We start from the raw sequence: 26,136 nt of genomic DNA, 5'->3' as shown, positions 1-26,136 counted from the left end.
AGACCAGATTAAAATAAAGGATAGAAAAATACGTACTATTCTAACACTACCCAAAAGAAAGGTGGAGTAGCCATATTTATATCAGAAAAAGCAGACTTCAGAGCAAGGAAAAGTATCAGGGATAAAGAGAGCTATTCCATGGTGATAAGGAGAGAAATTTTTCATGAAGACGTAAGAATCCTTGAAGTATATGCAGTGACAGTTTGTTTTTGTTTGTATTTTTTTTTCATACTCATGGTACTATCATCATTATGACCTTCAGAGATACCAGCACCAGCTGTCCAATGCAATCTTCACAGATGTTAGCATCCCAACCTGTGAAGTTCTTTTCCTAAGCATCAGTTCAACCAGTTCCTTTTGCTCTTCCCGCAGTTACTATATCTGTGTAACCTCAGTGCTTCTTTTTTGCCTTTTTAGTTCTCTAATTCCCTATTTAAATTTTCTTTGTTAAAATAACTGACAATAATTAACTCAAAATGGACCATTAATTAATTAATTAATTAATTATTTTGGTCTTTTTTTGCCATTTCTTGAGCCGCTCCTGCGGCATGTGGAGGTTCCCAGGCTAGGGGTCTAATCGAAGCTGTAGCCGCCAGCCTATGCCAGAGCCACAGCAACGCTGGATCCGATCCGCGTCTGCGACCTACACCACAGCTCACAGCAACATCGGATCCTTAACCCACTGAGCAAGGGCAGGGATTGAACCTGCAACCTCATGGTTCCTAGTCGGATTTGTTAACCACTGAGCCACAACGGGAACTCCTGGACCATTAATTTAAATGTGAAATGGAAATCTATAAAACTTGTAGCAGATAAGAAAAACTCCAGGTGAACTTGGGTTTGGCAATGCCTTTATAGGTACAATACCAAAAGTACAGTTCTTGGTCAAAAGATCTGTATGGACACTTCACCAAAGACATTATGTATATGGCAAACAAGCATAGAAAAAATGATCAACATCATGTGTCTTTAGAGAATTTCAAATTAAACAATGAGAAAGCACCACATACCTATTGGAATGGCTAAAATCCAAAACACTCACATCACCAAACGCTGGCGAGAATGTGGAACAGCAGGAACTCTCATTCATTTTTGGTGGAAAGGTAAAATGGTACAGCTGCTTTGGAAGACAGTTTGGCAGTTTCCAACAAAACATACTCTTACTACATAATCCAGGAACTTCACTCTTTAGTATTAACCAGCTCTTTTTGTTGGAACACTTCTTGAAAGATTAATAAATTGCCTTTTTCTGTTTCCATATAGAATATATAGTGGGCTTGTCTAAATCTGAGCCATTGTCGAATTTGATATTTGATTTCTTTTTTTTTTTGTCTTTTTGCTATTTCTTTGGGCCGCTCCCGCGGCATATGGAGGTTCCCAGGCTAGGGGTCGAATCGGAGCTGTAGCCACTGGCCTATGCCAGAGCCACAGCAACGCGGGATCCGAGCCGCGTCTGCAACCTACACCACAACTCACGGCAACGCCGGATCGTTAACCCACTGAGCAGGGCAGGGACCGAACCCGCAACCTCATGGTTCCTAGTCGGATTCGTTAACCACTGGCCACGACGGGAACTCCTGATTTCTTCTATTTGTCCAAATATCCAAAAACTGCTTTATTGGTCCTGTGTGCAGACTTTTATAAGGAAATAAGTTTTCTTCTTTCGAGAAGTTACTGCATGGGTGACCATGTATAGATAAGAACAATATTTCACCTAAATGTGGGAAATGGACAATTAGTTAGAGATCCATTCTATCTCCACATTGAGTCAAGTTCATAGCTTATGAGGTCTACAGATTGCCCCCTTCCGAGTTGCTGGGGAGTTGTTTTTTACAGACACGACTATTGATTTCGCAGATGATAAGGATCTGCTATATAAGACACAGTGACTATCTTAGATGATCTCACACTTTAGTTGATGAAATAGGACTAACCTGAAATTAGAAGTTGTGTATAGAGCAATGGGTGTTAAATTTAATGATAAAAATAATAATTGTTGTGGAATCCTTTTTTTTTTTTTTAAACTCAATGAAGTTTATTACATTTATAGTTGTACAACAATCATCACAACCCAATTTTATAGTATTTCCAGTTGTGAGATCCTAATGGTTGTTGCTTGCATGGTATGTGGCCCTACCCCCAAAGATGCCCTTTCTATCTCTTGGCCTTGTTTCTGTAGATATTTTATATATGGTGAGTTGCCAAGGAAGGTTAAGTCCCCAGGCATTTTACACTCTCCTTCTTGGCTCACAGATCAAAGGACATTTGGGTGAGGATGGGCCAAAATGGAGTGTGGAGACACATCCTCCATGGAACCAAGGACCTTGAGAGAAAAAATGGAATGGATGTCTCTTGATCTGATTTCCTTAACTCCTGTTTGTTACCTATATGTTTGCTTTTATAAAATTAGGATCATATTTTATATATTTTTAAGTTACATAAAACATTAAGAATGTTTTTGGAGATCAATAAATATTCCCTAAAAGAGGATATTTTAGTGTGTGTATATATTTTTTAGTTTTATTATAACATCAAATTTATGTTAACAACTCTATTGTTGGACTTTTATGTTGTTTTCTATCACTCACTGTCATTACTAGTGCTTTAGTGAATATCCTTGATTCTGTGCATGACTGATGATTTGATGAAATTCCTAGAAGTGAATTTTTTGGATATGTACATCAACATTTTATAGACTTTTGATAAATATTGTCAAATTGTTCCCTAGAAAGGTAATTTCACCTATACCCTCTTAATGATATATAAAATTACCGTTTTGAACCATACCTGACACATGAATATTATACTTCATTTTTTTTAAGTTTGCTAGTTAAAAGAAGCTGTCCTGTGGTTTAATTTGCATATCTCTGATAACAGGGGAAGTTGAATATTTATTCGTTGTATTTTTTGTGATTTTACGTGTTATAAGTATTACTGTTATTATTTTAGTGGGAATATCTCTGGTAGTTCTTTCTCAGGTATTCTTAGATGAGTTGTATAGGAGTGAGAAAGAAGATATACAGGATTGTGGTTGCCAGGTGAGCTCTGGATTTAGGCTTTCTGGATTTGAACTCAGCTTACTGAGGGAGCTACCAGCTGCTGGCTGGACCCCAGGCGAGAACTTGATTGGCTCTAGTTAGTAAAATATAAAAGGAAGAGCATTTTGATTCTGAGGCAGTAACCCAGTTAGGGAAGTAAAGATGGATAAGCTCTTAGAGAGAACGTAACCATGGCTGGCAGCTGTACCCCAGAACCTGTTCCTAAAATAAGGTGTGAGTCAAGTTCTCTGTTGATTCACCGTTTTGAGACAGCTTTCTAAAACTTAGGGTCATGATTTCCCACAAAGTCATTTCATTGCAAATGAGGACATAGATTCTGTTGAAAAAAGAGAAGGGAAGAAGGGGCCAGAGGGTATTTCTAACATAATCTAATTGTTTGGTAATCTTTATGTGTGATATTCTCTCCTAAAAGGTTATTGAATAATGAGGCATAGTATAACTGACATAAGCTGCACTCTTACGAATTGTCTTACTGCAGAAAAGGACAAACATTCCATTTACCAATTTTGCTTTCTCCTTCATTTTAACTAACAACTTTTGACCTACTTATTGATTTATTTCATGTTGGTGTTAAGAATTTAGCTTGTGATTTTAAAGTCACTCCTCTTAAAATATAGTGGCTTTCCTCACTCTTTCCAGAGACCTTGTCAAAAAATGTTATTTTTTTCTACCTCAAATATAGATCTAGTCTACAAATACTGAAGTGATAATTAGGGCTTATGCAAGATTGTTTCCTTTTAAAAATTAGCTGTTTTTTTTTTAATTATTATTATAGGATTTACTTTTCAAATCTTTCTGGTTCAAGAATATTACTAAAAAAAGAAGGCATTTTAAAGTCATAGCTTACATAAATGATTTAAGTAAGAAAAGTATGAGAAGAAAAATGAAAAACATTACTCATTGACCCCTTTTGTGTTACTGGTTTTGTTTCTTATAAATGTTTTTGCACGTATCATTATTGTAGTTTGAGCAGGCGCATATGTCAGCCTCCTAAAATTAGAATATATTCAAATTTCCCAGTGGCCTTTTACCAGGCCCCTAGAAAATCCAGGTGCACAACCAAAAATTAGTGTAAGTAAGAGACCATAATTGCCAAGGTGTTAAAAATTTCTTTCTGGCGAGAAGCACTGTAATCAAAAGAAGTGGCCCTAGCAACATTAGCTAAGGCGAACTCTCTTGTGAATTTTTTGGAGTATAAAGGAAATCACATTTCTCTTTTGTTCAAGTTAGCTATTGCCATTTCTGATAACTCTTCCAAAATTAGGTTCCTCATTTCATAAAATAAAATTTCACACTTCTTTCTGTCACTCCTGTTCTGTGTATGTGAAACCCTTTTGCAGGTACCATCTCTCTACATTCCTTCATAGATCACATCGTCCCCTGACCCCAGGCTGGTTCATGCTGCCTGGAATGCCCTCTCCATCCTTCTTTTTATGGCTCGTTTTCTGCCTTCTCAGTGGATCTTTCCCTCTATTATAGCATTTATTGCTGTGTTATATTGTGATTAGTTGTTCATGTATCTCCTCCATTAGACTGTGAGCACCTCATGGGACCTTGTTCTACTCCCCTCTGTATCCCCAGCATCTAGCACAATGCTGGAACACAATAGATGCTCATTAAATGATGTTTGGGTCACTGAACCAGCAGGTTAAAATATAAGCATCACCTTGAGGGCTTAGAAATGTTCTGCCCATTCTAGTTGATTGACATCATTTTCCTGCCATAGTCTCGGAAAGTAAAATATGCCTTATGCTCAGTGGTTCTTCCTGATGCATTTATAGTTGAGGTCTTGGTTGAGCCCTGCTTTGAGAGGCTTGATAATCTGCCACCAGGTGTTCTGTAATTCCCTTCCTTATTACAGTGACTATCTTCCTCTTATTTCTCTGAGATCACTTTAATCTCAAGGTGTGCCCTTTAATGCTGGCTGGAGTAGATAGTGTGGTCTCGTTCAATAGGCTTTTATTGCTCAGCTAAAGAACAGCAAGCCATATGGTGGTTAACTAGATATGCAAAGGATTATACTTGGTGGCAAGTAAACTGGCCTTGTAAATGCAACATCCTGATTAGTCAGGAGAGAATTGGCACAACAAATACATAGGTGCAGAGGAGTATTGGGGGTATATACTAAGTAGCATGGAATTAAAATTGTGCATTGCATTTAACAAGGTACATCCAGTAAAAGGGGATTGATCTAGTGCTCAACAACCCAGAATAATTACAACGGTACTATAGGTTAATGTGTGTACTTTAAGGTCTTGTTATAGAACATCTAGCAACTGATGTGGACTTGAAACGTGCAAGTGCTGTAAAGAATATTAGGCATCATTTAAAGTTCATCTTTCACATCTTAGAGATGAAATGGCCTTAAGTGGTTCACAGAAGAACATAGAACTAGATGATATTAGGGCTAAAATGCAGAATGTACATTTTTTTACCACCAGTCTAGTACTCTGTATCATACTCTGTTACCATTTTTTTTTTTTGGCTTTTTAGGGGCCGCACTTACGGCATATGGAAGTTCCCAGGCTGGGGTCAAATTGGAGCTATAGCTGCCAGCCTACACCACAGCCATAGCAACACGGGATCCTTAACCCACTAAGCAAGGCCAGGGATTGAACCCACATCCTCATGGTTCCTAGTTGGGTTCGTTAACCACTGAGCCACGAAAGGCACTCCTCTTCTTTTTTAAGGATAGGAAAAATCAGTGAAATACAGAGCATTAGAATCCTATGGACAAAAATTCCACTCCTACAGCTTACGGTTTTCTATCAACCACAGCCAGGTTTCTTTAATGGGGCGGGGGTGGGGGGATTCTGTCTCAAGATCAAAGTGCTTCTTTGAATTGTCATTGTTAACTTTTTGAATTGAGTTTCAGAGATGAACTCTGTATGCCAAGAAGACATTTTAGTTTTGAGACCTTGGTTGGCTTTATTTGCTGTAGGTTTCAGTTTTTGTCGTGAATGATAACCTCAGAGTTAGGTTTGGCCCTGCCTTCCTAGTGACGACTAGAAGTTGAAATTCAATTTTTTGGAAAAAACTGAAACCAAGTGATGCCAGCCATAAAACTGATTGTATGTTTCTTCCAGTTGTCCTAAGGAAAGAGTCATTTGATCTTTTGTTGTTATTTAATTAATTTTATATTTATTTGAATACAGTTGACACTGAATTTTTATATATTTGTTTGCCCTTGCATTTTTCTTTTTTGAATTGACTGTTTTTCTAATGATGATTTTCTTTGTTGTAAAATTTAATTTTCTATTTAATTTGCTTATGTAAAAAAGTCATTTTCTCTTTATGCTAAAATTGCAACTGAGAATGTGATGAATATGCTTGAATGTCTTTAGGACTTAAAGGTCTAGTTTTGGAAGTTGAATTACAGAGAGAAGAAAGAGCATATTTTGGTTTTTTTTGTTTTTTGTTCTGTCTTTTTGTCTTTACTAGGGCCGCACCAATGGCATATGGAGGTTCCCAGACTAGGAGTCTAATTGGAGCTGTAGCCGCCGGCCTACGCCAGAGCCACAGCAATACCAGATCCAAGCTGTGTCTTCACCCTATACCAACACTCATGGTGACGCCAGATCCTTAACCCACTGAGCAAGGGCAGGGATCCTGCAACTTCATGGTTCCTGGTCGGATTTGTTAACCACTGAGCCACAATGGGAACTCCAAGTGTATTTTGTTTTGAACTTTATTTTTGCACCTTATGACTACTTTATTATACTAAATCAGGGAAAACAAACATGGCATTTTAATTTTCTTAATGAAATAAATGAGATTCAACTTTGCTTACTGCTTTATAGAAATGAAAACATTGAGAACATCTAGAAGATTAAATGAAAAATAAAGCTCTTATTCAAAATGGCACACGATAATTTTATCTGCATCTATTGACATGATCATGTAGTTTTTGACTTTTGTTAAAGTGGTGTATTACATTGATTGATTTACAAATGTTGAACCGTCCTTGTGAACTTAGGATGAATCCCACTTGGTCGTCATGGCATACGATCTTTTTTATGTGGTCTTGGATTTGGTTGGTGAAAATTTTGGAGAATTTTTGTGTCAATATTCATCAAAGATATTGGCCTATAATTTTCTTTTTTAGTGGTATCTTTGTCTGGTTTTGGTATTAGGGTGATTGTGGCTTCATAGAATGTCTTTGAGAGTGTTCCTTCTTCAGTCTTTCGGAAAAATTTAAGAAGGATGTGTGTATAAGCTCTTCTTTGTATAGCTGGTATAATTTACCTGTGAAACCATCTGATTTTGGGCTTGTGTTTGTAGGGAGTTTTTTTTTTTTTTAATGTTCAATTTCTTTCCTAGTGATTGGTCTATTCAAGTTATCTATTTGTTTTTGATTCGGTTTTTGTGGGCTGTATTTCTAGAAAGTTATCCATTTCTACTAGGTTGTCAAATTTGTTGGCATATAATTGTTCATAGTATTCTCTCTTTTTTTTTTTGTATTTCAGCAGTATCAGTTGAGATTTCTCCTTTTTCATTGTTTTGTTTATTTGGGTTCTTTTTTTCTTCTTCTTGGTGAGTCTGGCCAAGATAAACAATTTTAAATTTAGGAAGTGAATCATTCACAATCTGAATTTGAGTCACAATCCCTTGGATTAAACAGCTATTATCTGTGTTCTGGAATGCTAGAATTTAACCCAATTCTCCTTTGCAGTTTCTGTGTTAAGTACTGTGTTCTTGCATTATAAAAAGCTCCAAGGATGATTAACAGCCTGCAATTAAAAAAGTAACCTTTTAAAGTTTTAGTTGACATCACTAATAGGCACTCCTTCTGTGGCTTAAAACTCAGCACAAACTTTCTCTCCCTGTTTCTTCATAGTTCTCTTCATTGAAAAAAATGTTCCCAGTTTAATTATATTAATTATATCATGTCTTGCTATTTTCCTTGGAGTATGCGATAATGGTGTATTTTTTTCTTACTATTATAGATAAGACTGGTGCTTTGAACGAATACGTTGGAAATATTTTAATTCCCTTGGGTAGATATACTCATTTAAATTACTTCTTTGGATTTGCTACAGCCTTAATAAGATTTTCTTTAGGAGAAGATAGGACAAATAAAATTGGATATTTATAATACTGCCTGCATGTTATTAAGGCACATACATAGTGAAGATTGGCATTTATTGGTTAAATAGAAAGTGTTAAGGGAAAATGCCATCATGGACTAGACTGTTTGGACATTGTATTAGAGTCAATGGGAATGAAAATAATGCTCATCACAAACTGCTTTTGAATTTGTTTAAAAACCAATTCTTTCTTAAAACCAATTACAAAAACTGTTGGGATAGTTCATGAAATAATATTCCTACCTTTTTTTGGATCAGTAGGTCCTATTAATTTTGCTTCTGGTCATAGTTTTCATAAATTGAGTTATTTTAGGTAAAGCTTTTCTTCTAATGAGTTTAAACTGCTTCATCGTTTAAATGAGACATTTTAAATGAGACTTTTTTTTTAAATGAGACATTGTGGGGAGGAAGGGATGTTTTGTTTTACAAGGAAGGACAATAGGTTGAAGGTTATTGTCATCAACTCTGAAGTTGGACAGTAAGTGGGTAAAGGAAGATTCCTCTGATGTTCTTTGAGAATCTCTGTCACATTATAGTCTTTTTGATGGTGGTTAGCTAAACCCTTTTTATTCCTAGAAAAATAATAGGCCAGATATTATTTTACAATGTTCACTTTCATCCTTGCTTACTTTCATTCGTTAATTGGCTCATTTTATTCTCCTAACCAGTAGAGACCATTTTCTATTTTCATTGTATCAGGTGTTCTTTCTGGCCTTGTATCATTCTCCAATTTGATAAGTATACCATTTAATTTTTACGCATTTTGTTCCAGAGATGATATAAAGTAGCTTACAAGACAGCGGAAAATATACATAATGACCTCAATTAAAAATGGGGCTATAGGTACAGGGAACTATATCCAGTCTCTTGGGATAGACCATGGTGGAAGATAACGTAAGAAAGGAAATGTCTGTCACTTTGCTGTACAGTGGACATTGGCACAACATTGGAAGTCAACTATACTTTAGAAAAAAATTTTTTTCTAAAAAGTAGGGCTATAGGAAGAAAGAAAAGCAATGGTGGGGCTTTAAAATGGAGCTAGGACTGGACTAAAGTTTTATGCTATAAGGGTAAACACAAGATGTCAGATTAAAAACTACTCATTTATATAGTCAATAGTACATACAACTTAAAGGAAGCTAATGATCAAGTGAAGTATGACTATTCTTGACATTAAAACTAGACAGAATTTTATCTTAGCACCTTCTTTCAATTGCAAGGAAAGAACTCTTTTGGCCTTTTTTATATATATATATATATATATATATATATAATGGCTACACCTGTGGCATATGGAAGTTCCCAGGCTAGGGGTCAAATTTGAGCTGGAGCTGCCTCCCTATACCACAGCAACATAGGATCTAAGCTGCATCTGTGACCTACACCACAGTTCATGGCAACTCTGGATCATAACCCACTGAGCAAGACCAGAGATCAAACCCACATCCTCCTGGATGCTAGTCAGGTTCATAGCACAATGGGAACTCTAGAAAAGAACTCTTTATAACTGTGGTGTACAGATACAGGTTTTCTTCAAAACCATACTAGTCTTGAAGCATTAAAAGAGTGGCTGGGCTTCTTAATAATTTTTTTTTTCACCAAAACTTTTGCTAAATACTTGGAGGTCTTGGAGTTCCTGTCGTGGCACAGCGGAAACGAATCCAACGAGGAACCATGAGGTTTCGGGTTTGATCCCTGGCCTCACTCAGTGGGTTAAGGATCCGTTGTTGCCGTGAGCTGTGGTGTAGATTGCAGATGCGGCTCCGATCCCAAGTTGCTGTGGCTCTGGCCTAGGCCGGCAGCTACAGCTCCGATTGGACCCCTAGCCTGGGAACCTCCACATGCCTGAGATTGTCTTCTCTGATACATATGGGAATGTATCTATTCAGAATTGCCTGTTCCACCCAGAGTCTTACCCCTTAACCATAAGAAACTCAGGATGTATTCGCTGCCTTCATTGAGGACTTTGATAAAGACATTGAACCACTGAAGCACTAAACAGGTGTTTTTGTTTTGTTTTGTTTTGTTTTTGTCTCTTTAGGGCCATACCCATGGCATATGGAGGTTCCCTGGCTAGGGGTGGAATTGGAGCTGCAGCTGCTGGCCTAAATCACAGCCATGGCAATGTGCGATGGGGATCCAGGCTGCATCTGTGGCCTACACCGCAGCTCATGGCACCGCCAGATCCTTAACCCACCTGAGCGGGGCCAGGGATCGAACCCATTTCCTCATGGGTCCTAGTCAGGTTTGTAAGCCACAATGGGAACTCCTAAAACCAGGGTTCTTTTCTAATCTCAGGTCTCGCTGAGGCTGGAGGGTGGAAATGGGGGTATTTTGTGGACAAATCCCCTGAAATCTTAAGAAGGATTTTAAAGGTCAGGAAATATTTTTGTGTGTGAACAGATGTTAAAGCTTTCATCAGATTCTCAGAGAAATATATATTTCCCCTAAAGTCAAAAACCACAGCATCAGAGACCTCTATGTCAAGCCACTTTTGTGCTTCTTCAAGTAGTTATTATCTACCTATCTACACACCAGAATGGGCTCTGTTTCCTACATTGTTGTAACTAGTTGGTGCTTAATTCATATTGATTCGTTAAAGTCAAGTTACACTCTGCCACCATGTCTATAAAACCCTCGCATGAAGGAGTTCTTTTAGGTGCTTCGTGAAATACTGTGCTTTCTCCTGGCTCACTAGTGTGCTAGCTATATCTGCAAACTAATGAAGTTCACTTTCATGGCTTGGTTTGAGGGGAATCTTCTGGTGTCTAATAGTATCCTTTTCTCTGTTTAGGACCTTACAGACCATTTGTTTAGCAATCCATTTTAATTTATTTTTAAAAATTTTTTAATTTTTTTGTCTTTTTTAGGGCCACACCCACAGCATATGGAAGTTCCCAGGCTACGGGTTGAATTGGAGCTGGAGCTGCCAGCCAGAGCAACATGGATTGCAACACCAGATCCTTAACCCACTGAGCGAGGGCAGGGATTGAACCCACGTCCTCATAGATCTAGTTGGGTTGGTCACCACTGAGCCATGGCAGGAACTCCAGCAGTCCATTTGCGAACACTATTGTGAATCAAGCTCCATTTTGAAAAGGAGTATGTTTGTATATTTGCCTCCCTCCATCTACTGACATCTCTACCATTTTTCACTTGACTCTAACTCTGTGACCATATTTCCAGTCTCTTCAAGAGTCCTGGGATATAATTTTTGTTGGGTCTATAGCCTAGAATTAGTTTGGAGAATCTAGGTATCTCCTCTTGGAGTTCAGTTCTTCCTTAGCTATGTTAGTTCTGTGTTAGTTCTGCCCTTTCCTTTTCCCTGATGGGGAAAGCAGGAGCAAAATGGGTTTGAACTGCTGTGATGATCTTGTCCGAATTCCCCATCAGCAACAACAACAAAGTCATTGCTTCCGGAAACCATGCTTTCATCATCTATAGCATGTGGATAGGACCCATTAAATTTTGTGTCTTTTGACCTGCATCTTAAAATTTCACGTGACCTCCATTTGTCCTACGTCATGCGTGTCTCTCCTTTGTAGGAGCCTTTTTAAAAATGGGGAAACACATAGTTATCCATGTTATTATAGTCTTTCTTTGTATACCATTCTCATCAAGATGGTCCATTTTCAGATCCATTTTCAAATTGTCGGAATGGGTGTTTAAGAACCTCACATGCCTCGTACCCCCTTCTGTTACATAGAGTTTCTGACTACTTGATATTGCTTTTTTTTTTTTTTCTCTATCTCAACTTTTTGAAATCTGATTTATTTCAATGACCAGAATACATTTCTATGTATGCCAGGATTCAGTTCCTGGTCTATTACAAATTCCAATTTTATATTGTCACTTTCTCTCAGGGCTTCCATCATTTCTACTTTACCATGCAATTTATCCTTATTGGTTAGAAGTCTAGAATCATGGTTTCTCTCACTGTTTCATTCTAAAAAATAGGACTTGTCAGAAGGCAATATAGAATTTATCAGCAGAATATGATGAACAGGAGATGTTCAAATAATTGGCATCTCCCGTGATATCACCATCTTATATCATTATCTTATTTCTGAGCCAATTTCATCATTTCTATTAAAAATACACCATCTACATCTTTAGTTTGGTGAGCCTCTGATTATATGGCCATTAGTGTGATATTCTTTCTCCTTTTAAAGTCACTTGAAATATATTTTACCAGATCTCATTGCTAGGTCAGTGTGTATATTTTCTTGACATAGCTTGTTCTTTTGTCAGCTTATTTTCACTGGACATTGGAGAGTGTCCATTGGCATGAGATCCAGTCTGCCAGATTTCAATAATGACTATGAAATCATATTTAAAACTATTTATAAGGTTGCAAATTCATTAACAGTTACTCATCTTTTCAGTCTTGGTGCTTTTCTGTAGAGGCACCTAAGAGCCTATGTATTTGTTCCAGGCACTTTTAGCTTTCATGCCTTTTTCTCCTGTATTTTTGTACTTGTCAGATCACTCCTGAGCATGAAGCTTAAGAAGATATGGATTTTCTTATTCCCTTGGATTTTTTAATTATTGTTTTTATTTATTTTTTGCTGTTTTGGATTTTTGGGAAAGATGTCTTGCATGCTGACCCCCTTTTGCTCCACATTTTCTCTTCCTCTTACCCCTTTTTTGGGGGTTAAATTAGTATCTAGCACACCTCTGAATCTAGCTTGTTATTTTTCTACTATTGGCTCATTGCCGCTTCCATTGTTTTTAGTCTTCCAGTCTTTTTTTTTTTTTTTTTTCCAACTAATTCGGGGTTACTTTTTTTTTTTTTTTTTTTTTTTGTGATTCTAGCCATTATTGCTTGTTGTTGTCTGCTTTTTAAATTTTTTGACAGAAGAAGAATATTCATCCTAAGCCTTTTTGAAGGTTAAAATGATTCAGGAAAAAAAATCTGCAACGTGATTCCTCCCTTTCCTCCCACCACAGCCCTTACTGGGAATTGCACAGTGAGGTTAACAAGTGCACCACTTTTCTCTCTAACAGGCTTTAGAGTTAGGCCCATTTTTGTGGCTATAACTGATTGAGGTTGTCACTAAAATAAGATAGAAAACAAGAAGGCTTGCTGCTCCTCTGTTACCTTAGCTGAAATATAAATAATGTTTGCCAAGTAAAAACAAAAACATTGTCAATCAGCATATGTAAAACAAAACAAAACAAAACAAAAAACCATTGTCACTGAAAGATGAATTCTTACCTTTCTCCAAACTTTAAAAGCAAACTTTTCAGAATTGTAAAGTAGGAAGTGTGCAGGGCAGAGAAATCAACCTTTCCAAACAAAGTTCAAATCAATAATAATTAACATTTCCTAGCCTCTATTTTCCTGCTAATGACAAGACTAATTAGAGAAGCCTCAAGTGTCTGGATTTCTGGGTGTACCAGCTGGGGCTGCGTAAGAACCATGCATAGTGCCAGGGAAAAGTCTGGGTGGCTCTTAGCTACCACCATTCCTCCTTCTTGAGCTTGGCCAAGGACACTTAAAACATGTCCACTGTTTTGCACTATGGCTTTTTCTTTGTCCTTTATTCCCTATTGTACCAACTTCTGATTTCAGGAGGTACATTTCTGCTGTGCTTAGGAAGAGCTCTTAGGAGCTTTTATTTTTACTTCTTCCTTAATGAACTCTTTTTATTCATCTTTTTCTTTTCAGATTTCGTTTGACTCTTATGTTATTGCCTGATCTTACCAGACTTCCCCCTCACCACATTGTTCTTTCTCAAGATCACACAAAACCAGCACAGAAGACTGCAGTCCTTTCAATAGCTAGCATTAAGATAGTTCTGCCTCTTCTTCATCTTTTTTTTTTTTTTTTTTTTGGTAAACTCTTTTCACAGATTGTCTGAAAACATATGTTTTCTTCTTTTGGTTTGTACTTCAAATATTTTCTTCCTCTGTGATTAACTCTGCTAACCAACTCTGGGAAGGCTTTGAATTTTGTATAGAAATTTGCAGTACTGTTCAGTGTTGATATTGTTTTGACAAATGCTGCCCATGCATTTTCGACGATAGGAAAATCATTCATATTAGGATGACAATGTCTGGAACTGATTACTTTTAACTGAATCCTTGCTTTTCATCAGTGTTTTAGTGGGATAGATTCCTTCATTCCATTTGCTGTGAAAGTCATGATGTAATTGTCCTTGGTAAAGGGACTCTGTTTTAATTTGGAGTTTTTTGTGAAATCTCTCTTTGGCAGAACCATAAGAAAAGAAGAATTGGTTACCATCAACATTTTTTGGTTTAAGTGAAAAGTATTACTTTTTTTTTTCTTCTTCATTGTGTTTCTTGCTCCTACCGAAGAGTGGAGGCAGGGAGACCAATTAGGAAGCTTATGCAATAATTCAAGCAAGAGATAAGAGGGCCTGAACTTTTGGAACAGCATTAGGCATGGAGGATAATTTATATTTTCTTAAAACATGTAAAAAAAAGAGTTTATTTCATAACATCATAAGTGCTTTTGGAGTTTAGAAACCACAGTTTTTCTTAAGTCTCTGTTTTCTGTATAATTTGTCCTTTTGGCACATGTCTAACTAATTAAGGAATTTATTAATTACATCTTCCACTTATGTATTTCCTAGTTTTAGAAACTATGTACTTGGCGTCTATCGCATCTTTAAAAAATTTTTTGTAGGGCAGAATTTTTGTAGGGCAAAAATTTGGTCTGGTGGTCTAGAGATTAGGACTCAGCACTTTCACCTCTGTGACCTGGGTTCAGTCCCTGACCTGGGAACTGAGATCCCACATCAAGCTGCTGCACACCATGGTCAAAAAGAAAAGGGGAAAAAAATGTAGGCTTTTCACTTTTTGATTGCAACAGTAAAATTCAACAAAAATAACTTGTACTATATCATCCAGAGATAATAATTATTAACATTTTAATATTAATTTCCTTTGTTTTTTCCTCTCAGTTTTTTGTAGCTATAGAAATAATTGAGCAAAAGAACATATCTGTAAATATTTATATAAAACCTTGCATTTTATAAAACATTATATCATGAGACATCATTAAATATTATGAGAGCACCATATTGACTTATCATATATATTTTACCATTATCCTATTGTTGCTCCTTTAGGATGTTCCCAACTCATTATTCTTTTAACAAATGCTGTGTCCAGTATTTTCAGGAATAGCAAGCCTTCGCTTATGTCCTCAGAATAATGGCTTCGTATATATCCTTAGAATAATATATCCTCAGGATAAAGTTTTTTTAAGTCAAGAACTTCTTTGAAGGCTTAAATAAGTATAAATATGTGAGTGAACCCTAGTGGCTGACTAGTTGAAAAAGTAAAAGTAGGAGTTCCCGTCGTGGTGCAGTGGTTAACGAACCTGACTAGGAACCATGAGGTTGCAGGTTCGATCCCTGCCCTTGCTCAGTGGGTTAACGATCCGGCATTGCCATGAGCTGTGGTGTAGGTTGCAGAGGCGGCTCGGATCCAGCATTGCTGTGGCACTGGCATAGGCTGGTGGCTATAGCTCCGATTCGACCCCTAGCCTGGGAACCTCCATATGCTGCGAGAGCGACCCAAGAAAATGGCAAAAAGACAAAAAAAAAAAAAAAAAGAAAAGGTAAAGGTAGTACTTAGCTGCTCTGTCCTTCCTATGTCCACCTCCTGTTTACCTGGTCACTCCCTTGCTTGCAGTGGACTGGAAGGGAATCAATATGCCAGAGGCCTGGTAACCTGATGAATATGTAGAAAGTGAGTGTCCTGCTCTTGATATATCAGAGCATAGAGAAGTTTAGAGGAGAAGATAAAGAGGATAGTGATGGGGAGTCCCCTTGGCTCCCCCTCATTCTCAGAAGAATGTGGATAGACACCTGTATTCACTATTTCAACTTGAATGCCCACATGTTTATTGATTCTTCCTTAAAGTTTTTGTTTGATTTTTATTAAGATCCTTCTATTCGTCAAAGAAGATAGCTTTTTTTAAAAAATTATTTTTTATTATAGTTCATTTACAGTGTTCTGTCAATTTCTGCTGTACAGCAAAGTGACCCAGTTATACATTTATATACATTCTTTTTTCCACATTATCCTCCATCATGTTCCATCACAAATGATTAGATTAGATTAGTTCCTTGTGTTATGCAACAGGATCTTGTTGCTTATCCACAAAGAAGATAGCTTTTATCAACCATGTCCTTTTCTTTTTCAGCTGTTTGGGAGCAGGGCGCAATGATGAAAATGACACTTGTGATCCTTGTTATTCTTTCATTGTAGGAGGAATTGGCATGGGCATACCTAGTAGGATAGCATAAAGAGGGCTACTTAACCTCAACCCTACTTCTGTAGAGTTCAGTTACTAGTTTAGGAGAGTAGTTTAATACAACTCTCCTTGTACAAGTCAATTCATTTAAGTAGGTTGTTCTATTAAGGTGGGCATTCTCAGTCTTCAAGATAATATTTTCCTTGGCACCAAAAAGATAATTTCTCTCTCTCTCTCTCCTATTTTTTTTTTTTTTTTGTCTTTTTAGGGACACACCCTCAGCATATGGAGGTTCCCAGGCTAGGGGTCAATTCAGAGCTGCAGCTGCCAGCCTACGCTATAGCCACAGCAAAGCCACATCTGAGCCATGTCTGCCACCTACACCACAGCACGGCAACATCGTATCCTTAAGCCCCTGAGCGAGGTCAGAAATTGAACCTGAGAACCTGAGTCCTCGTGAATACTAGTCAGATTTGCTCCCCCTGAGCCACAATGGGAACTCCTAAAAAGATAATTTTTTGATCTCAGCGGTGGTGACCTTAGTTTCTTGATCTTTGTTATTCTGGATTTTTAAAAATCTTGAAACAAAACAAAACAAAAAGTCTTTGAAAAATCTTTAAAAAAGCAATTTCTTTTGTCCTTCTTAAAAATGAATTCTAAAATAGCAAACTTGGAACATTCAGTATTGTTATAAAATGCCCTTTTGCTCTGTGAATAACCTTAATTCTAATTATTAGAAACTCTAGTTATTAGCTAATATTTCCTTTTTCAAATTTCCATATTGAAATTAATTTTAATCTTAAAGTAAAATTATTTCAGCAATTGCAATTCTATCACGATCCTAGGAAGCTAATGACAGCAATAATTAAAAATGGTTACAATTAGCATTTGTATCTATATTTAAAAAGTAATTGACCAAGCAGATGTTGTTACAGATTTTTGTCTTTGATATGATAAATTTTCCATTAATTCTGAAAATCTGGATTTAAGGAACATGTTTTCAGATTTTTCATAGTTGAGCTGCAATTTGTGAAAGTTCAAGCAGCTGTACTGACAAATCTTTTGTCGATTTGTAACCAAGGCTGTTTTAAGCAAAGTTCTAGAGCTTTATGTTCTGTATTTTATGTTCAGACAAATGTAATTGAATTTCTTTTTTTGTGGGTCCAAAAGTTTGTGTGTGTGTTTGTGTATGTGTATTTATTCTTTTTATTTCTTTTTGATATGTATGTGTATTTGTGTGTGTATGTATTTTTTTTTATATTGTATATCTGACTTAAGTTGGAGGTAAAAGTGCATACACTTCACCTTTTTTAAATAAAAAAATACTCAGTTTACATTCTTGCTACTTAATTAAAAATTTTTTTCTTTGTCTAGGTTGAAGAAATTGTGGATATTGGATCATTTGCCCCAGAGGACATTCATATTCCTAAGATTTATGTACATCGCCTTGTAAAGGGAGAAAAATATGAGAAAAGAATTGAGGTAATTGACTTAGCTTGTTTGTCAGTATTTATGGATCTGACTGTCAGAGAGATGTGTGCCTGGGGCCACTCCAGATGATAAGGAATTAGAGCTGAACAGGAAGTCTTGCCATGAATCTTAATAGGAGCTTCTCATGTGTCCATCTTGAGGGAACACGATCATCTATGTAATTGTCCAGCTCAACAGAGACTTGTGTTTACAACATGCGTATCACTAAGTTACATGATTCTCTAGGCTGTGTCTTCCAGGCTTTTGTAACTGTCCTAATTTATGATGCATAGTTTTGGCTGGCTTCCTTCAGGGGTAGAGAAGTATAATCAGATCTTTGGTAGCTATACTCCTGATGGACTCTTAGTGTTTGAGTGTTTAGAACTGTCTATCTATCTTGAAGTCTATGCGTGTTAGAGAGTCTAGAAAGAATATAATTTCCCATGAGTGTTGGGCTCTGGGCAGCTGGTGAGTATTAGACTGTGGCAAGGAGTGGGTTCCAGGAGCACTGGAGGTACTCTGAGAACATGAAGAGCAGCTGGGCCAGAGTTATTGATATCAAGATTCCAAAGTGTCTAAGGATCAGTAGCACGATAGACATGCAGTAAGAAATACCAGGGATTCAAAGACACCTCTTCTAATTGTGGACAAATGGAGAAATGTTCTGAAATCTAAAACGAATGTCAAAAGCCAGGGAGAAAAAAATGGGACAGTGGCAAACAGGAGCCAGAGTCCATATCAAAGAGAATTAGTAATGGAAGTAGTTTTCTGGGTGGTTTTAGATATTTGTATGATGCCTGTAATGCCATCGTTTATAGCAAATGCCAGTCTAGACTCTGCTGGTGGAAATAGGCAGTTGGCAGCAGCAATACCTGGTAAACACATTCTGACAGCCCTGCAAAAATGGAGTCCGAAGGCCTATTCATTCGTTCTGGTTTAGTCCCTGAACACCTGAGGAGAAGTTAGTTGCAGAAATTTTAAGACTAACACTAGTAATACTAAGTGTGGCAGTAAGAGAGGAATTACTTGCTTTGAAGAGACAGAACAAGTATATTTCCCTCTTCAAACAACTGACCTCTTTCACTCACTTTCTAAAGAATCATTTCTGTCATCAAATGTCATCCATATTATTCTTTAAAAAATGCTCTCTATTATATTGCAGATTTGCCTCATAGTAATGGGGGAGAGTTAATTTTTTTTTTTTTCTGGGACAATTTTGTATTTCAGCTGTGATAAAATACAAGGTATACCTCAACCATGAATAATTTTTTTCTGTTTATTTTGAAGCGTTTATCAGTCCGGAAAGAGGAAGATGTAAAAACCAGATCTGGTAAACTTGGAGATAATGTAAGAGAACGGATCATCAAGCGGGCGGCTCTTGAATTTGAGGATGGCATGTATGGTATCCTTTATTCTTTCTGTGATTGGGCAGAGATGTAGTACTCGCTTTTTACATCCTTATCAGGTTACTAGGGCTCTTACATAGTGATTCTTTTCTAGACTATTGTAACTTCCAAAATAATTGATCAATTTTTATAAAATGTGGCATATAACCTAAAGATATCAAGATGTATGAAACTAGAATTAAAATCCATTTGCCTTCTTGAAACAAAGTGGTTACCAAGAATTTGCTTAGCTTTTCTCTAAAATACAGTGGATTTCAGTACATTCTGGCATTTGGCTAAAGATAATTGGGAAAAGAGATTACCCAAGATGAGGGTTTCAAATATCAGAAGTACTAGTTATAACCCATGCTATTTACTTTCTCTGTGTTCTGACATTTACACACTCATTGAAACATAAGACCCAACTTCTTAACAACCTCTTGTTTCCCTTGGCAGAGATCCCGTGAGTGTACCATTATATATCTGATGTTGTATAACGATATTCAATGAATGGTTCAAATTCTTCATAATTTTTTAAAAATTTTATTTCTGTCTTTTTGTCTTTTCTAGGGCATATGGAAGTTCCCAGCCTAGGGGTCCAGTCAGAGCTGCAGCTGCTTGCCTACACCACAGCCACAGCAATGCAGGATCCGAGCTGTGTCTGGAACCTATACCACAGCTCATAGCAACGCTGGATCATTAACCCACTGAGCAAGGCCAGGGATTGAACCCACGACTTCATGGTTCCTAGTCAGATTTGTTAACCACTGAGCCAGGGCAGGAACTCCAAATTCTTCTTTAGATATTTTGTTTAAAAAGAGGTAGGTAGAGGTAATTTAGTGCAATTACTATTTTGATTTTGAATGTGTTTAAATAATAGTGCATTCACCATTTTGCTAATTTTCAAGCTGTTTAGCTATATAATACAAATACATTATTTTATTTATTTTTTTGTTTTTTGGCTGTGCTTGTGGCATGTGGAAATTCCCAGGCCAGGGACAGATCACTCACCATAGCAGTGACTCTAGCTGTTGAAGTGACAACACTGGATCTTTAACGTACTGTACCACAAGGGAGCTCCCATATAAAGTCAAATAGTGTATAGTAAGATAAATATTTGTCAAATGGTGAATATAGTAAAGCCATACTTAAAGTCCTGGGATAGGAGGTACTAGAAACATGACACATGTCTCCATTCTCTGAGCTACCATTAGTCCAAGAATATCATCGTTTGGGCCGATATTGACTGGGAGGACTCTCTTTTTCTACTTTGTTGGGGTTTTTTGGTCTTTTTAGGGCCACACCCATGGCATATGGAGGTTCCCAAGCTAGGGGTCGAATCAGGAACTGTAGCTGCTGGCCACAGCAGTGTAGGATCCAAGTCATGTCTGCGACCTAAACCACAGCTCATGGCAGCGCCGGATCCTTTTAACGCACTGAGCGAGTTCAGGGATCGATCCTACCTCCTCATGGATACTAGTTAGGCTTGTTACCGCTGAGCCACGGTGGGAACTCCCAGACTTACTGTCTTCACAGGAGGTGACCTGGTTCATTGAGTTGTCTTGCTGGCTATACTGGTCTACAGTATGGCTGCATAGACAAACTTTATCTTCTCTGGCCATAAGTCACAAAGAACTTATTATCAGAATCTCATCAGAGCGCCACCATTCTTTGCACTAATTCTGGCCAGGTCTGTGTAGTGCAGTGGTAGTGGACAGCATGCACAGTTGTTCCAGGCAGCGTCAGTATTTCTGATCTGATCAGCCTGCTTATGTTGAGAGGCAGTATGGAATCCACATACTGCATACATGTCAGGGCCCTACTTTCATCATCCAAAGAAGATTTAATACCCTCAGCTCTTTGATGCTGTGGCACAGCTTCTTTTTATCTTGTATTCACTGAATCACCTTCCTCTTTGTATCTTGTAAGATTCACTTACCAAGGAATGTTATCACAGTGACCCAAAGGAATCTATACAGACATTTCAGTGTCGTCAAAAAAGTTTTTTTTGTAATTCAAACAGGGTAGCCATTTTTAGAATCATCTTTATTTTCCACTTGGAGTTTTGAGTAGTGAAAAATGTTTTTAAACAAAGGTCAGGCCATGTTACATCAGTCATCAGTCATAATAAGTCATAACACAGTCCAAATTTGCTAAATATGTCTTACAATAAAAATGACCTCTTGGCTAGTCTTCTGAGGCCACTACTTTGATATCTTTATGGGAAAAGCTGTGATGAATGAAGAGACTTTCTTTTTTTTTTTTTTTTTGTGAAAAGACTTTCTTTTTGAAAAAAATTATAAAATAGTGCCTTGAAGGTGATGGGAGAATGTAGTCAATGATTCCATTACAAGTAAGTACCTTTCACGAAGGCTTCTGTTCAGATTTCTACATGTAGAAGATTTATGGCACAATCGCTCCACCTTTTGTATGCTGGACCTTAACATCTTTTTTTTCCCAGCTAATTTGGGCATAGGAATCCCACTTCTGGCCAGCAACTTTATCAGCCCAAATATGACTGTCCACCTGCAAAGTGAAAATGGAATCCTGGGTTTGGTAAGATAGAAATTAAAGTTTTATCAATCCAATCTTGATGGAGAATGAGATATTTCTTATAGTAACATCTGCTTGTAACTGAGAGTTGTTAGCTTAAAATTCCCAATTTTATTTTTATTTCTTTTTATGCACATAATAAAATATTTAACTTTTCTCATAAAATGGTGGTACTGGTGAGCATGTTGTACTGTATTTTATGGAGTAGATGGGAGTTTCCAGGCTCTGTGAACTTTCCAACTATGCCTCCTTTGTCTGTGTATTGGCTTCCACCGCCCTTATTGCACCTGCGTCAGAGACCTCACACGGGCCTGTTTAGGTAGCTATTTTTAACCTTTGTGTGATTGAACAAGATAGTGCAGGTCATTAACAATTCCGACCTTAAATAACAATCAATAAGGTTCAGTGTGAGAACCTGAAGAGTACGGTTTCTACTTTAGGAGAGTACATTTTTTAGCAGTGATTAATTCAAAAAGTTCCTCTCATGTAATAACCATTTTGAGGCTGTGTTCCTCAAAAGGGTAGACTTTTTCCATCCTCAAGATGAACCTTCCAGATGAACTCAACATTTTCATAGAATTTGGCCATTCTTTTTATTCAGTATTACACTAAAATTAAGAAATACTTTGGCTTCCTGGATAACATTTTTATTATTAATTATGGCAGAGATTACTTAGGGTTTTCCAATTTATAGTATTCCTAATCTTTTATTACTTCTCAGTAGAGCTTAACTGTTAGCGAAGTACAAATTGTATGTAAAATGCATATTTGGTATTTGAAACGTAAACAATGATCATGAGCATGTCGTTGATACTGACTGACTGAAGCAATAATTGTGACCATTTTGTCATATATCTTTTTTTTTTTTTTTCCCTTCCTTTTTAGGGCCACACTTGAGGCATATGGTGGTGCTCAGGCTAGGGGTCTAATCAGAGCTACAGCTGCCGGCCTACACCACAGCCACAGCAACGCCAGATCCAAGCTGCATCTCAGCCCACACCACAGCTCACGGCAACACTGGATCCTTAACCCACTGAGCGAGACCAGGGATCGAACCTGCAACCTCATGGTTCCTAGTCGGATTTGTTTCCGCTGTGCCGTGATGGGAACTCCAATAATTGTGACCATTTTCAAAAACATAAAAATGCTCTGAGTCTGGATGAAAGCGGATTTATGTTGCAGTCAAAGACATTGTTTTTAAGGTACCTTAGAGATTACCTAGAGTGACCCATTTCCTCATTTTGAAGACAAGGGAAATATGTTGATGTGAATTAACCTGTGGTCACTCTTTAAAGAAAAACTTACGCAAGTCTAAAACATTTCAGTTTATTTGAAGAATAAATTTTTGGGTGCTGCAAGCCAGAAAGCTGAAACTGTGCCTCTCCAGACCCTTTTGGCTGAATAAAGCAGCCGTTTATTCACTGATACCATCAGGAAGATGTGTGAATAACATTGCTGCATAGTAGGTACTAAATCATTACTTTTTTTACTGGCCTGTATTTCTAATAGCTTAAGATTTCTTTCAGTCTTTGGTAGTTTTTCATTTACCCAATCACAGTTATCAGTGTAGAAAAGACTAATGGATGTGCAGTTTATTTGAAGAATAAATTTTTGGGTGCTGCAAGCCAGAAAGCTGAAACTGTGCCTCTCCAGACCCTTTTGGCTGAATAAAGCAGCCGTTTATTCACTGATACCATCAGGAAGATGTGTGAATAACATTGCTGCATAGTAGGTACTAAATCATTACTTTTTTTACTGGCCTGTATTTCTAATAGCTTAAGATTTCTTTCAGTCTTTGGTAGTTTTTCATTTACCCAATCACAGTTATCAGTGTAGAAAAGACTAATGGATGTGAGAAACAGAGCCACAAAAACATCAGGATTATTTTTCAAAGGTTCACCTCAAGTCTTTTGTGATAAATTCCTTGGGTTTTTAGCAAAGTTATTTATATTATGGTTTTAGTGTGTGATTCATTGAGAAACTTCTTTTCCTAATTGAACATGTGCTTTATTTGATAGGGTCCATATCCTTTACAAAATGAAGTTGATGCAGATCTAATCAATGCAGGTAAACTCACTCATTATGTGTTTTTCCAGCATTTTATTCATTTCATTCTTTGCCAGATTGGGAGTTGGGCTTGATTCTCTGTCTTTTCCTGGAGAGTGCTCCGCTGTATTTTTTGTGGAGGAGGTGAGAGAAGCCTTCCTAGTGCCCTCTTTGTCCAGCTTGCTTGTCAGAGGGCTCCTCTATTTAGGGTAGACTAAGATAGAGGAGAAATTGGAGGAGGGCATATATATAGTGGCTGGAGCTTTGGTAGGTCAATGAAGTAGTATCGTGACGATACACAGAGAAGGCTCTTAGGTAGGATAACAAGGAATTAAAGCAAGGGACAGTTTACAAGGGTGTGGACAGAACTAAAGGAAACCAGAAAGGATGTGTTATCACTTCTAGCCTTCAGGGGCAGCTGTGGGGAAGGGCCACCTAATAGGAACCAGGTCTTTGTAGAGGAACACAGCCATCTTATAGAAACCTGGGTGAGGGTGAGGGTGGGGGTCTCCTCTGCTGGGCCTCCTGTTTGGGCCTCCCTTTGGCCAATCCCAGGTTGAAGTAGGTCTGCTTTCTCCTGGTGAAAAGGTGGGGAGTGGACCCATAGCAGCCAAAAGCAAGATCCAATGCTGGGGGTTTTGTTGTGGGTGATGCTTAACTGTCCTCTTGATGTCATTGTAATGGGGAGAGTGTCCTTTGGAAATTCAAGGGTGCTTAAGGATGTACTCTGCCACTCAGTGGGACCCAGGGATATGAGTGATCAATACAGTTTCTTCGAAGTGGAATCTCTAGCCTGTTTTTTCCTTTGTTTCTGCATTTGTATACTTCAAAAGCTATGTTATTAGCTTTTTATTTGACTGGAACACAGAGTCACATGTGGCAGCAGCCTAGAGGAGGAAAAACAGGTCAGACCTTTTGGCTACTGTCACTGTCCATGCTTGAGGCAACACCGCCACTGTGTAGGGGCTAAAGATTATCCTTAGAGTGGGGCTGTCCATAAGAAACTCATTTTTATATTCTAGCACAATTTTCCTTACCCTTCTTTTACTCCTAGTCACTCTACCCCCGCAGAAGTATTATTCTTATTTCATGTTCAAAAATAGTACGTGTAAATTTCAGAAGAGAAGCAATAGGAGCTGAACATAAAGGCCAGCTGCCAAATAGAATTGATGTTCGATGCTTAGAAATTTTGGAAGTAAAACAGCTTCTGGTTGAATAGTTGAATTAGTTAACACGACTAAACTCTGAAAGGCCCACTGTGATAAAGCAGTGACATTTAACCAAGGCTGTAATTTAATTGTACTGTACCCTTTAGCAATGGCTCATTGATCTGTGAAAATATTTGCTGCTTGGTTTAATTAATTTATGATGTTAGTGAGTTATCTGCAAAATGAATAACTCCATTTTCCAAATTTCAGCCTTGAGCTCCTAAAACCCACTTTCCTTGGAAAAGTAGTTAATTTTTTCAGTGACATCATTGGACAGTAGGCATTTCTGATTCCATTGAGCTTAAAAGTAGCTCAGTCCTAATGAAGCTACCAGTCTTAGATTCCAACTTCTGAGATACCATGTATAGTCCTAAACTACTTTGTAAACAAGATTTTGTTGCTTTTGGGAAGCCAAGCTACAAATGAGTGTCATAATATTCTAATTCTTTCATCAAAATCCTTTTCGGGATTTATGATGCTTTTAATTTGGGAGCTAAGTTAGGGAAGAAATACTTTGAGCTTGAGAACTCAGAATGTAAATTGATGGTTTCCTCAGCTTCCCAAATTTGGAAATTACCTGGAAGGTCAGACCACTGTGTTAATTTGAAAGGATTTTTTTTTTTTTTTTTTTTTTTTTTTTTTTGTCTTTTTGCCTTTTCTAGGGCCGTTCCCACGGCATGTGGAGGTTCCCAGGCTAGGGGTCTAATTGGCGCTGTAGCCACCAGCCTACACCAGAGCCACAGCAACTCGGGATCCGAGCCATGTCTGCGACCTACACCACAGCTCATGGCAATGCTGGATCCTTAACCCACTGAGCAAGGACAGGGATTGAACCTGCAACCTCATGGTTCCTAATCAGATTCACTAACCACTGAGCCACGGCGGGAACTCCTGAAAGGATTTTTAAAATAGAAATCCTTTGGAATGAATATAAAGGATTATGTTTCTGCGCATAATCAGTATATTAAAATTTAAAAATAATGCAACTATCTCTAAGGATCTCTTTTTCTAAATAATAATCTCATGGTTATGTAAAAATGATCACTTGAATAGCATTGCATAGTTTACAGTGTACTTTTTCACGTGTATTACATCGTT

General features: G+C 37.6%; 1 protein-coding gene across 1 annotated transcript in view; it reads left to right on the top strand.

Annotated features, from left to right (window-relative positions):
- Positions 1-26,136, top strand: part of OXCT1 (3-oxoacid CoA-transferase 1) — a 145,243-nt gene that overhangs the window by 52,926 nt on the left and 66,181 nt on the right. Inside the window, 4 exon segments of the mRNA NM_213938.1 lie at positions 17,751-17,858; positions 19,134-19,248; positions 21,693-21,787; positions 23,803-23,851. Of these exon segments, the coding sequence (NP_999103.1) occupies positions 17,751-17,858; positions 19,134-19,248; positions 21,693-21,787; positions 23,803-23,851 (367 nt within the window).

The sequence above is a fragment of the Sus scrofa genome, chromosome 16 (genome assembly GCF_000003025.6).
Source record: "Sus scrofa isolate TJ Tabasco breed Duroc chromosome 16, Sscrofa11.1, whole genome shotgun sequence".
In the NCBI taxonomy this organism is placed as follows: Eukaryota; Metazoa; Chordata; class Mammalia; order Artiodactyla; family Suidae; genus Sus; species Sus scrofa.
Note: the sequence above shows the minus strand (reverse complement) of the source record. Positions and strands in the feature narration are given on the sequence as shown.